The 14,072-nt window shown below is 39.8% G+C and overlaps 1 protein-coding gene across 5 annotated transcripts in view; it reads right to left on the bottom strand.

Annotated features, from left to right (window-relative positions):
• Positions 1-14,072, bottom strand: part of ENPP1 (ectonucleotide pyrophosphatase/phosphodiesterase 1) — a 75,266-nt gene that overhangs the window by 12,349 nt on the left and 48,845 nt on the right. For all 5 annotated transcript variants that reach the window (XM_050949535.1, XM_050949534.1, XM_050949532.1 and 2 more), the window contains 8 exons: positions 13,438-13,547; positions 11,795-11,860; positions 10,368-10,440; positions 8,188-8,296; positions 6,862-6,993; positions 5,895-5,926; positions 3,474-3,601; positions 1,595-1,664 (listed from right to left, as the gene is read on the bottom strand). In XM_050949535.1, coding sequence (XP_050805492.1) covers positions 1,595-1,664; positions 3,474-3,601; positions 5,895-5,926; positions 6,862-6,993; positions 8,188-8,296; positions 10,368-10,440; positions 11,795-11,860; positions 13,438-13,547 — 720 coding nt within the window. The remainder of the gene's footprint in view (positions 1-1,594; positions 1,665-3,473; positions 3,602-5,894; positions 5,927-6,861; positions 6,994-8,187; positions 8,297-10,367; positions 10,441-11,794; positions 11,861-13,437; positions 13,548-14,072) is intronic.

Genomic DNA, 14,072 nt, shown 5'->3' on the forward strand with positions numbered 1-14,072 from the left:
TTTATTCTCAGCATCTTGATTTTGTGCTGAGTGCTCATATCTTCCATCTTTTTAGCATCTCCTTTTCTTATAAGTTTAATGGCTTCCTGACTACTCTAGGTTGCCAGTTGACCTTGATGGTCTTCAGCAACTTGACCCGCCAGTCAAGACACGAAGTCCAAATAATACCCCAGATGGGGTTCAAAGAGTCCAATAACTATATAGCATATTTGTCCTTGCTAGGGTCATCAGTTCTAGCTCTAGGCCCTTTATTCGGGCTCTCAAATAAGACCTGTCCCCTTCTTGGGGTTTATAACACTTTACCTATGGTTAGTAGGGGAACTCTGGGTTCCAACCCAGGGACCCTATAAACTGCAACCACATACAGTACTATTTACTCTAATCCATAGCTGCTACATCTGTGGGCCTCTTCCTACCAGGCCCTTTATCTCCATACTTATCTCAGGGCCAGCATCCACAAGTTCTTCTCTAGCTCTATCCCCCTTCTTCACTCCTCTCATCCCAGCCAGGAACTGACTCGCTAAGACCCTACAGATCCTTTTATTTCAGCCTGCTGGGCTCAGATTGGCTGTGGCTTCCAAGATGGCTGCTCCATTGAGGCCTCTCTAAGCAAACAAAGAGAACCCATCTTTGCTTCTTTTTTTCTCCCACCTCACTGCTTCCTGGAGCAGGGTATGGCAGAATAGTGTTGTCAGAAGTGTTGTCAGATGCTACCGGTGTGGTGCTTTGCTCTCTCCTTGTTGGTATCACTCGGCTGCATGCATGTGTTCCCTCTTGTGCTGCCCCAGCTCTGCAGAAAGCTGACACAGCAGACCCGAAGAGAACCCCCAATGACCACAGAGTCTAGTAAGGTACGAAGGCACGTCGGCCAGGTTTATTGCCGTATTGGATACAGTAGTAGTTTCCTCCAGATCGTTACTCTACAGGGCATACTGCAAATATGTACCCACGGTCAATGGACTCGGCTCAGTTAGTCGCGGGACTTTCCACTGCCCCCTAGGCCGGACAAAGACACCGACCCAAGGTACAAACAAGTTACACATCACTCCTGACGTACTGAGGTGCAACCCCTTAACGCAGTAAGGTTCAACCCCTCTACGTAGTAAGGTGCCGCCTCTCACTTTGTACATGTTGGTTCGATCAAAACAACTCTATTCATCATTTTACCCTTTTGCCCCTGTCATTGAGATGGGTTGGCCTGTTCTTTCTTATCTGTGGAATGTTCCAGTATAAGGTGTTCTGGTATCATGTTTATACTTTGGTATGCTAGGTGAATATATGTGTATGCAACATCAGCCCTTTCCCTGCCAGCTTCTGTGAGCCGAGCCAGCTTCCAGCTCACAGCTTGTCTTTGCTTTTTAGCTAAGTCTAGACCATTACTTTAGTTCAGGCCTCAGGCCTCATACTGGGCCTTTATCAGGGCCTCCACTTACTACAAATAGCATGGCCTGCAGCAGGCGGCCACAAAGGCCTGGTACACCCAGTCACAAGGTGTGTTCTGGATTAAACAAATATATGCACAAAAATCATCCTTTGCAACCTGTGAATAAGGTGAATTAAGCTATCATAAGCGTTAGCATCTTCCGAATCTTACCTGCATACTCATGAAGCGATTGTCTGAGCCATGGAATCCACCACTGCAATATTTGATTTCAGATGGTTTCCTATTAAAAAAATGTCACAGGGTATGTAACCAATAATACTTACTTTACAAAATGTATTTATGTAAAAATATATTCAGTACCTTTGTTTGTCTGCATATAGAAGGGGACATTAACTAAAGTGAAGTCTATACCCCAGGGGCCTACAGAGTCTGTAAGCTCTGCAGGAGTAAACCTTTAAATTTTGAAGAATAGAGGCTGCAGATATAATCTCTGCAAGTGGGCTTGCTGTGAGCTACACAGAAAATGGGGGGTGGCTGTGCCCTCTCTTGCCCTGAGGCCCCACCCCTCTCCATAGTCCTGCCCCCTACTCCTCCTCAATTAAGTGCCAGCCCTGCCTTTTCGCCCGAGGCCCTGACCCCTGGCCAGGCTAGAAGCCAGAGTTGGGCAGCATGGGGTGGCTGCTGCACTGGCTGATGCCTTCCTCTATTCCTGCTGCTGCTGCTGCTCCTCCTCAGGACCTTGGAGCTGTGGCTGCTCCTCAGCTCCCCACCCTTCGACTGCTCACAGCCTATGTTGGGGGACCTGCCTCTGGGGCCGGCAGAGTCCTCAGGGAGCAGTGATTGCGGGGCATGGTGCCTAGGAGCCTGGCTGTAGCAGGTCAGTCCAGGTCTCTGTAGGGAGCCCCAGATCCTCCACCTGTCCTGGGAAGCATTCCTTGGTGGGTGAGGACACTTGCCAGGGGCTGCTCTCGGACATCCTAGCACCCCACCCGGGCTTATTTCTGCACTGCTGCTGGTGGCAGCGCTGCCTTCAGAGCTGGGTGGCCAAAAAGTGGCAACTGCTGCTGGCCAGATGCCCAGCTCTGAAGGCAGTTTTTTATGCCAACGGCAACAGAGAAGTAAGTGTCCAGGGTAAGTGTAATATTGGTTTCATGATTTGATTAAGATTGTGTTCATGCAATAATTTGATCAGTAGTTTATCTCAATCTGTATTTTTGTTGATGTATTGATTCCATTGTATACTATTGTTAATTCCTTGATTAAGTCCTGTGATCTCCATTGTAAGCTCAGTTCAATTATTTTACTGTTTAGTGTTTTAGGGAATTTAGTAAAATTAGTTAGCTTTACATTTGCTTATTTATTTTAAAAGTCATAAGACATACACCAGATAGGTTCTCTCTTCTAATGTCAACGTCGTATATATGGACCACTGACCCACTCCTAAATAAAACACTTATTATCATCACTACACAATATACACTACTATTCTGGCAATGGTAAATATATAGGTCAGAAGAAACAATGCAATTTCTGACAGTGAAATAAGAGAACAAGACATAATGGGGAATGGCTAAGGAAATTTCACCTTTAAGTCCCCAGCAAAGTTTCCACCTGGGTTGCTAGTAGCTGAAAGTACAGCTAGTAGCTAGAAGTACAGGGTTGTTCAATAGCTTGTGAGAAGTGAGTTGATTCACTGCGGTTCACAGACAGACACTGATTCAGCAGAGCACTTGTATGCATGCTTAACTTTAAGCACATGCTTTGGAAATTAAGCAGGCACTTAAGTGCTTTCCAGAAATAGAGTCTTAATTGACAAGTATCCACATCACAAAACCCACCAACATCTTAGGTATATTTAGCAAGGAGAAATTCATATAGACTAAGGTGATCCCACCAAGTCAGGGACAAGGGCACTGTAGGAAAAATCTGATGTTGTGCTACACCTGTTCTGTGGATAAACAGAGACCTCAGTCTCCAATGGCTGTCAATCTAGAACCATTCATTTGTTTTAATTTTTCTCCTCCAAAGCAAAAGAACAAGTCAAGAAACTCTTTACTGTATAACCAAGTACTGATGAATGGTAACTTACCGAGCGAGTTGCCACTGGGGGTCTAAGTAAAAATGTACTCGTTCAATTCGGTCGTTGTTGACATAGTGAAAACGCTTGGGTAAGAGCTCTTTCATAAATGCTTTGAAATGCTGATCTGGGTCTATGCACTGAAATTTTTAAATTAAGATATACATTTAATAATGTGTGAAAAAACTAGTCATGACCATCATGCATAAATTCTTATGAACATCAGAAACTAAGTATTTAGCAGTGCTTTAACGATAAAGTTTCTTGACCAACTCCTGTTAAAGTCAATGGGAGTCTTTCCATCACACTCAAAGACCTATTGGATGGTGCATAAATATCAGTTACTTATATTTGAGAATCGGTCAATATGCATTTTAACAGTTATATTTAAAGGATGCTGTCAACTAATTTTTTTTTAATTATCTAATATTTTGCTCCTTTTTCTGATGAGGTTTTGGCCACACTGGACTTGATAACATTGGCTGGTATTAAGACCTTTATTCATTGAGATCTCTCATGTAAGAGGCATCACATGGACAGGATGTCTGGTGGTGTTTAATTGTCCAGTCTGAGAATGCTGCAACACTCTATTACGGAAAATCATACACATGCAAAGGTTTTAATATATTGGTCACCCATGGATATTTAATATTCTCCCCCACCAACATTCCCTTTTCCTTTATGTGAACCCCACTTGGAGTTTGCCAGCTCCTGGAATACTAGACTGAACCACTTAGGGGGTCCTACCCTACAAACTACAACAATAATAGCTACCAGAGCCCTCTGACACCATTTCCCACCATGCTTGGAGTCAGAGGTGGGGACAGAAGGGACTAGAAAATCCTGATGAGGCCAAAAAGGAGGTTTCTGCCTGGGGTGTTCTGGACAGTGAGTACAATGCAATGTCAGATGAGAGGGGTGTTAAAAATAGGAAAGTCTAATGAATGACAAACAAAACTTAAGTCATGTATCAGCCAAAAGTGAGTCACTGAGGTCACAATCATAGAAATGTAGAGCTGGAAGGGAACTGAAAGGGTCATCAACATCTGCCCCCTCCACTGAGGCAGACCCAAGTAAACCTAGATCATCCCTGACAGATGTTTGTCCAACCTGTTCTTAAAAGCATCTAGGGTTTCACAACCTCCCTTGGAAGCTTATTCCAGTCCTTAACTATCCTTATATTTACAAATTTTTTCCTAATATCTACCCAAAACTGCATTTGCTGCAGATTAAACCCATTACTTCTTGTCCTACTTTCAGTGGCCATAGAGAACAATGGATCAGCCTCCTCTTTAGAAGGGCCCTTAACATATTTGAAAACTGTTACTAGGTCCCTCTTCAGTTTTTTTTTCTCAAGACTAAATATGCCAGTTTTTTTAACCTTCTTCACAGGTCAAGTTTTCTAAACCTTTTTATCATTTTTGTTTCTCTCCTCTGAAATCTCTCCAATTTGTCCATATCTTTCCTAAAGTGTGGCACCAAGAATTAGACACAGTACTCCAGCTGAGGCCTCGCCATTGCTGAGTAGAGAAGGACCATTACCTCCCATGTCTTACATACACCATTACCATTAATACAGCTCAGAATCATATTTTCCTTTTTCCTCAACTGCATTGCATTGTTGACTATTATAACTCCCAAATCCTTTCCACCAGTACTACCACCTACCAAGTGATTCCCTATTCTGTAGTTGTGCATTTGATTTTTCCTTCTTAAGCTTAATACTTTGCACTTGTCTTTAATGAATTTAATCTTGTTGATTTCAGTTCTCTAATTTGTCAAGGTCATTCTGAAGTCTAATTTTATCCTCCAATTTGCTTGTGACCCTTCCCAGCTTGGCGTCATCCACTAATTTTATAAGAATACTCTCCACTTCATTTTCCAAGTCATTAGTGAAAATATTGACTATTGAGTAGTACTGGACCTAGGACGGACCTCTGTGGCACCCCACTAGATATGCCCTCCCGCTTTCATAGCAAACTACTGGTAACTTTTCTTGGAGTACAGTTTTTCAACTAGTTGTGCACACGCATTATTGTAGTTTAATCAAGACCACATTTCCGTAGTTTGCTTATTAGAATGTCAGGTGGACTGTGTCAAAAGCTTTATTGAAATCAAGACACATCGTGGCTACTGTTTTCCTCATTCCCACTAGACCAGTAACCCTGTCAAAGAAGGAGATTAGATAGGTTTGGCATGATTTGCTCTTGACAAATCCTGCTGGCTATTTCTTATTACCCTTGTCCACTTTTCTCCCTATTGTTTCTTCTCCTGTCATTGTGTCACATCTAGAATTGGGTAGTAACCTGTTTGGGGCAGTGACCCCTCTTTTCATGTGTTATGTAAAGAGCCTAGCATACTGCTGCTGTAAAAATAATAATAAATGTCCATATGAATTAAGAAGCATGAGCCAACACTAAAGACAACACTTACTGTAAGTTGTCTGGTAATGCGCTGGTAATCAACTGGAAGAGTCAGATGTAAAAATTAGTCACCTAAATTTAAAAAAAAAGATGCAAAATAAAAGACTTCCAAATATGGAATTCTGATTCAATACCACAAAACACAGTCATCTAGGTTAAAAATGATTTCTAAATGTAAGCAACTTATTTTTCCTGTTTCAAAACCAAGCAATCAATAATAAAAACAAAATCAGTAAGAAAATCTTCAAGCTATACTTTTTAACTAGCTGTCTTTTTAGGGGAGGTTTCCTTCACATTCTCTTCTCTCCAATCAATTTGGTTATTTACTTGTTAATGTTCAGATATTTATCGTTTAAATGGTGCTGACAGAAAAGGATGTTGCCAACTAGAATTTGACATTCCAGAATTCATTGCAATGTGCACATAAGAAGCAGTAACTGTTGTGGTAGTCTAACAGCTTGGAGTTTTCTTGATATAAGTTAACTTTTGTAAAGTGTTTATAAACATGTTTCTAATAAACTTCCAAGGAAAAATCCCACCAGAAGAAAAAAAATAAATTTAATCCAACAATCTTCCTTGGAAAAGGATAGGGTCCAGGTTAGGAAAGATTCATAGAGTTTAAGGGCAGAAGGGACCATGAAGTCATCTAGTTTGACCTCCTGTATATCACAGGCCATTACATTTCTCCTAGTTACCCCTGTATTGAATCCAATAACTTGTGTTTGGCTAAACCATATAGAGATTAAGGGCCCCAGCTACACATGTAAGTGAACTATGTCTTTAAATGCCTTTAAGAGCAGAAGATTTATGCTTCTAGGTCATAACAGTTTCCCCAACTCTTATGGTTCAATTTATCCGTAAACTTGTACTGAATCTGAGGAATGTAAGTTTTTTCCATACAAATTAATCCTCACTTAATTTTAAAAAGTTTAGAAATAGATAATCAAGTAACACAAATTAGTTTAGCAACTACATACAAGAGAAATACTCATCTGGAACATTTTGGGGTCTTAAGCGAGCTGCAGGGCCAGGAATTACTGTGATATCTTGAACATTCTCCATGTATGTGCTCAGATATGCTGTTTTACTACAGCTAGCTGTTTCCATGCCTACAAAAGGGAAAAGTGTTATTTTTAAAAGAGGTAGGTACAAATCTGCAATACTCCTGATAACAGAACATGTAGCTGTTTTGTACAAAGGGGAAATGTAGTTTTCCTGGTTAAATTATCACCAAGCACAAGACATCTGAACAGCAGAATGGAAATGTGAACTCTTACAGTACATAAACATCTATCCTTTCAGCAGCCCTGTAACACTCCCTCATGACAGTTCTCACAAGAAAACTGCAATAGATTTTCCCTACTGAAGGAGAAAAATAAAGGATACTGTGGGGGATGGACCGGTAGAGTGGATAACTTCTAGGCTGTAGTCAGAAATCTAAGTTTTATACACATAGCCCTGCAGTAAAAGACAGGTCAGAGGCAGCTAGTGGAAATGATAGGCCATGGTTGTGGCTTTTGGCTTCATTTGTGCAGTGTGTATACGCACACCACAGTGACTACTTAAGAAAAACAAAAACAGGATGTTATAATAAATAAAAACTAGTTATATTCTTAAAATGGAATCTATTGCTTTGAAGTCACTTAGGCTGGAATGGGGAAAGAGAGAGTTGGGTGCAGCATGTGAAAAGAAAGTGAATTATATCATTCCCCCCACCAACTCCACAAATTAACAATAAAAGGCCTGATTCTTAGGTACAACGAGGACCCTTTATACTGCTCTGGCACTGTAAAATGTAATTTACATTAAGGCCCATTTACACCACCAGAGAGCTATAAAGGGGCTGGGGTGTAGATAAGAATCAAGTCCAGAATATTCTTCTGTACCAAAGCTGACATCTGACTTTAAGCATGTCTACTATGAAAACAAAATGCCACCACCTGCTTCAATGGGTGAGAGACCTTGATGAGGCCAGTGGTGAAAATGGACAGTTCCAGCAGTGAGAGGGGGAAACACTTGCTGAGGGACACCAAAAGTAACTTCTCCTCACATTAGTCTCTTGCAGCCATTGGCTGGCTGGGAGGGTAGAGATGAGGAGAGCCTACCCAGAGTTAAGGGTTATATTGGTAATGAGCCCTGTAACCCCCACATTGGAATCAATTAAATATCTGGTATGGAAGAGTGTGGGTGATGGGCAGGTAGTGTCCCTTCCCTGTTCTAAAGGTTAATAAAAGTTGCAGCCTGGCACTTAATTCCATGCATGTGTCTGTCCTCATTTTGCCACTGTGTACACATCAATTTACCATGATCAGATAGAAGAATAATGTTTAGGCATTTGTGCAAATTCATTTGCTTGAGACCATCCATCAGCATCCCAACTATGTTGTCCACTCTCTGTAGTGCAAGAATGACCTGCAGAATAGAAATGTGGTGATGTAAAATAGATGTTAAGCATTTAGAAACAAATTCATATATCTGTATTTGGTGAATGTAAAATGTAAGACACAGTACGGCCCATATGCAAATAAAAGACCTCTTTCTGCAAACTCTATTCACATAAGTATTCCCGTAGGTTTCAGTTGAACTATACATGGGAATAAGGATTGGTCAGACCCAAGTTTTCACTTCAGGTTAAGTATGAGCTATTTGTTTAAAATTAGAATTTCTTATAAAAAGCTAGTCCAATCAGTTTCATCTTCATATACATTATATACTTCTGTCATTTGGGTCATTTTAACTGGGAACATAAGGATGGACTAGTGACTTGGGGTCTTAATTAATTAATTAAAATTTATTTTTAAACCAAAAGAAATGGCATCCTATAGCTCAATTCTTCACCCTTTTTCACGTTTAGTACTTAGTGACAGTGGACTCTGTGGGACTACTTGCAAGAATAATTTAGATGCATAAGTAATCAATATGAGCAATTAATATTTATAATCAGCTAGTTACATTATTTGATGGGACTACTTGCATAAGTAATTCTACTCAGTGTGAGTAAAGGTTGCAGAATGAGGCTCTTACAGAGCTACTCAGATGTCCTTACAGCGGTTTTTATTCTTCAAAGTGTTTTTGACATATGTAACCTATGTTTTATTTATTCACCAAAGATCATTATAACTGAGTTTTATATTACCTAAGAAGTGGGGAAGGGGAGAGGGGCAACAGAGACACCACTGTCGAGCTCTCGTTGGCAGTTAATCAGCTAAAGAACTACACTGATCTTTCAGTATTATTGCAGAAGCAGTGTTCAGTGAAAGCCCCCCACAAGAGAAACTGAAAGCCTCTTGCTCTTAATAGCTACAGTGAAATCTGGAAAAGTCAGTTATAGATGCCAAAACTTTTCCTGAGTTCAAGTTGTACCATTCTCTAATGTTCCCAAATCACTGAATAGACTTTTTCCCCTTCCACCTCTTCTTGTTTTTGTAAGTGCATTTACTGAAGGATGTAATATAGACCCATCCTGGAAAACGAAGGCTTCTCTTTATTTACTGAATGGGTACAGCACAGACAGTGGTAATATCTGCTTCCTCTATGCCAGTGGTTCTCAATCAAGGGTCCAGGGCCCCCTGCGGGCCATGAGCATATTTCAGGAGGACCGCCAAGCAGGGCCAGCATTAGACTTGCTAGGGCCCAGGGGAGAAAGTCAAAGCCCCACCGATGGAGCTGAAGCCTGGGGCCTGAGCTTTGCCACCCAGGGTGGAAGCAAAAGCCTGAGCAATGTAGCTTTGTGGTGGATCCTGTGGCATGGGGCCCATAGGCAGTTGCCCTGCTTGGTACCCCCTAGTGCTGGCCCTGGCTTTTATATGCAGAAAAACATTTGCTGTGGCACAGGTGGAGCTATCGAGTTTTTATAGCATGTTGGGGTTGGGGCCTCAGAAAGAAAAAGGTCAAGAACACCCCCCCATGCCAAAATCTGACATGGAGGGAGATATCATTCATATCCACCTAACTGTAGTCTGAGACAGCCAGCAACCATGCCAGTTACAATGTGAATAGCCATCCACAGAAGTGGACTAAGATTAGAGCTGGTTTAAATGTTTCATTCACCCCACCTCTCCCTATCCACTTTTTTTAAAATATGAAAAGTTTTTTTTTCCCCTAAACTGATAATGTTCAGGAAAAACTTTTTTTTTCCCTTTTCAAAACTTTCTAGTATTTTTTGTCAAAAGGGAGAACTAGCATATGATGAGTGGGGGAAGGGGAGAGGGAACAAAAGATTCACCATTTACAACTTCATCTGCATTTGCAATTTTAAATGATAAATAAAAGATAGTACCTAATTTGTTAGCATTGAAAACAGCACATTTATTAAATGCCCTTTTATTATGTATGTTAGGTCATGTTCACCCTCCCACAAAGTCCTTGTTCTAGTAAATACACTGCAGATAAGTGCTCCAGTTTATAGGTGTTAATTTAACATGCTATACAAAGCCTCATCACTAACTCAATACACAGCTTTAAAACAAAACTGTCTACTTACTCCACTGCTGACTGGTCCAAAATTATGGCCAGAGGAATCTGGTTCTTCTAAATACAGAGTGTAAAAGTGTGGTCTATATCAAACAGCACCAAAAATGTAATATTTTACATACACATTGAAAAATAGTCCAGAAAAAATTATAATTCAACAATGGATATTAAGTAATAGAAACAACTGTGCATCATTTAGTGAGGAAACATTTTAAAAGAAGGGAAAGAAATGGACAATTTGCTTAGAAACAGACTTGAAACAACTAATTTGTTGATCGTAAATGATCTGGGAAAAGGTGGTAAAATTTGCAAACAATACAAAATCACTCAAGATAGTTAAGTCCAAAGCAGACTGCGAGAGTTACAAAGAGATCTCATAAAACTGAGTGACTGGGCAGCAAAATGGCAGATGAAATTCAATGTTGATAAATGCAAAGTAATGCACATGGGAGAACATAATCCCAACTATCCATATAAAAATGATGGGATCTAAATTAGCTGGTACCACACAAGAAAGAGATCTTGGAGTCATTATAGACAGATCTCTGAAAACATCCGCAATGTGCAATGGCAGTCCAAAAAGTTAACAAAATGTTAGGAACCATTAGGCAAGGGATAAATAATAAGACAGAAAATATCACAATGCCACTACATAAATTCATGGTATGCCCACACCTGGAATACTTTGTGCAGTTCTGGTCACCCACTTTCAAAAAGGATATATTAGAAATGGAATAAGTATGAAGAAGGGCAACAAAAATGACTAGGGGTATGGATTAGCTTGCATATGAGGAGAGATTAAAAAGACTTGGACTTTTCAGCTTGGAAAAGAGATGACTAAGGGGGGATATGACAGAGGTCTATAAAATCATGACTCGTGTGGAGAAACTGAATAAGGAAATGTTATTTACTCCTTCACATAATACAATGAAATTAATAAGCAATGGGTTTAAAGCAAACAAAAAGGAACTATTTCTTCACACAATGCACAGTAAACCTATGGAAATCATTGTCGGGGATGTTGCGAAGACAAAAAGTATAACTGGGTTCAAAAAAGAATTAGATAATTAGAATTAGATAGGTCCATCAATGGCTATTAGCCAAGATAGTCAGCGAAGCAGTCCCATAAACCTTGGACTTCCAGATTCTGGGACTGGATAACAGGGGATGGATCACTTGATAATTGCCCTGTTCTGTTAATTTCCTCAGAAGCATCTGGCATTGCCATTGTCAGAAGACAGGATACAGAGACAGATGGACCATTGGTCTGACCCAGTATGGCTGTTCTTATGTTTTTGTGAAGTTATTGAAATAATGCACACAGGGTATTATATTAAATATAAACAACATTTACATTGCATTGTATTTGTTAATAATTATTATTTCATTATTCTAACACTGGAAACAGGAGCTTTACATTTGAAATTTAATACTTACCTTTCTTCTTTAGGTAACTGCAGCCAATGAAGAATAGCTATCACCCTTTCTTCAAATGGGATTGAACTGTATCAGAACAATACAATAGCAACTGTATTTCAAAGAACTGAAAATTATGTTCACGTGAATTACGAAACATCTTCATTTCAACAAACATCATTGAAATCACTTGGCAACATTAAAGTTGGATATTCATTAAATATATCTAGATTAATTATTTGGAGTACTACAATGATGGCAAATTTTACAAATACAAGGCTAAGGGTCTGATCTAAAGCCCATTGAAGTCAACAGGAGTCTCCAACTTCCATGAGTTTGGATAAGGCCCTAACTCTTGCCTGCCTTCCTCATACAAGCAGTCCTACTGATTTCACCAGGCATGCTCACATAAGGGGAGAAGGATTTGTCCCATATACTGTATTATTAAAACCATCCTGGTGTTTATAATGTGAGCCAAGATGCCAAGTTTATAATGACCTTACATAGGTAAAATCTGGAATCAAAACTCTGAAGTAGACTGAATCATAGATTAGTATACACTCACTAAAAACAGCCTATATGTTACTGAGGCAGCACCACTTATTGCTGATGACAGTTGTAGCTTGAACAACACAATGCATTTCCAAGTGATCCTGTTCAGCTAGCTGGAGAAACGTGTAGAATGTCCCACAAGCAACCAACAATCAGAATCTATGTGACAAGAAAAATAGGACCTGAGAAGGAGGAGATTGAGGACCTCAGGGAAGAGTTTGATATTATTAATGATGATCCTCAAATGCACATAATTTTTCCACTGCAGAGAAATGTTTATTCATAGGTAGGATTAACAGTTGACAATGAAGGCTACTGCCTTACTGTGAAATACCTTGAAAACTTGCAATAAGGTCAATTTGACAGCGAAATGTCTCCCATAACTACCTCATTACATAGAGTTTTTCAAGTACATAGACAATATCATGTAAAGATTTTCCCACTTCATGTAAGAGAAGAGCTCAGATTGAGTGATCAACGTTAGAGTCTAGGTATTTGTGAAATATTTGCACCAAGTGTAAATAGAAGACATCAAAGCATCACCAGATTCAAATGGCAAATCTTTTGCATACCTCTCCTATAAACAGACTTTTCCATACCATGTTATAGCATAATAGGTTCTTCAGCCAGTTACACAACATGCATCATGGAAAATGCAGGCTCTGACTAGTGGGATTCTGCTTTTTCACAATGTGCAGGACTATATTAGTAAGCAGGAAGATATTTATCCTCTGTCTGTTTTCTATCATTTTGTGAAAGCTGATCCAAGCTAGGAAAGGAAGCAGAACCAACCCTACATATTTTATTTCTCTCACACACATACACCCTAATTCAAGGGTAGTCAATAGGCAGACCACGAGCCAACTCTGGACCGCCAGATGCTTTTGAACAGACTTTGAAATCTTTTTATTTACTATTATCATTATCGTTATTATTTTTGTATTATTTTCTCTGGAGTCTGGACCATGACCAAGACATTTGTACCTTGACATAAAATAATTGATTACCTCTCCCCTAATTTATTGCTCTACCGAAGGAACACACACACACACACACACACACACACACACACACACACACACACACACACACACACACGATGTTTTACATACCCATTGTACTTTCTATACAAGTCTGGAAAAGTTCCATTAATTCTCACATCTGATCCAGGCCAGAAGAATGTACCAGCTTTTAGACCTTGATGCATAGCTGTCAGCCAGATCTGTGGAATGAGGACAAGTATAATTATTTAGTGTTTGTCATAAATCCCCAGCTCCTGGAGTTCTGTTATTTCATGAGAATTTCCACTTTATTTAAAAAAAACAAGTTCTAGCATTCATGGTTGTGGAGAAAAGCTTGAAAAGGTGACCTGAGAATAACCTAAAGGTTCAAAACCCAAAAGGCAAATAACAAGAACCAAAAATGTATTTTTTTAAAAAACCTCATGATTTTTAAGCCAAGATCATGATTTTTTGAGGCCCAACTCATGATTTTTGAATATTTAGGTTGGCAATAATATGGCAAGTTGGGTGAAAAGAGGAAGCTGAAACGAAGTTGGGAGAAGATGGTAAATGGGAGACCTAGTGATGAGCAGTGTAGGCTGGAGGGGAGGAAGAAATGGCAAGAGATAGAGGATGGAGAGAGAAGAGTGAGAGACAGACACAAAAGCCAGAGAAATGGAAAAAAGAAAGGCAAAAACACACACAAACTGTTAGTTTTAGTTCTTTCTAATGAATTATTTCCCAGG

This window comes from Gopherus flavomarginatus, chromosome 4 (assembly GCF_025201925.1).
Source record: "Gopherus flavomarginatus isolate rGopFla2 chromosome 4, rGopFla2.mat.asm, whole genome shotgun sequence".
NCBI lineage: Eukaryota > Metazoa > Chordata > Testudines > Testudinidae > Gopherus > Gopherus flavomarginatus.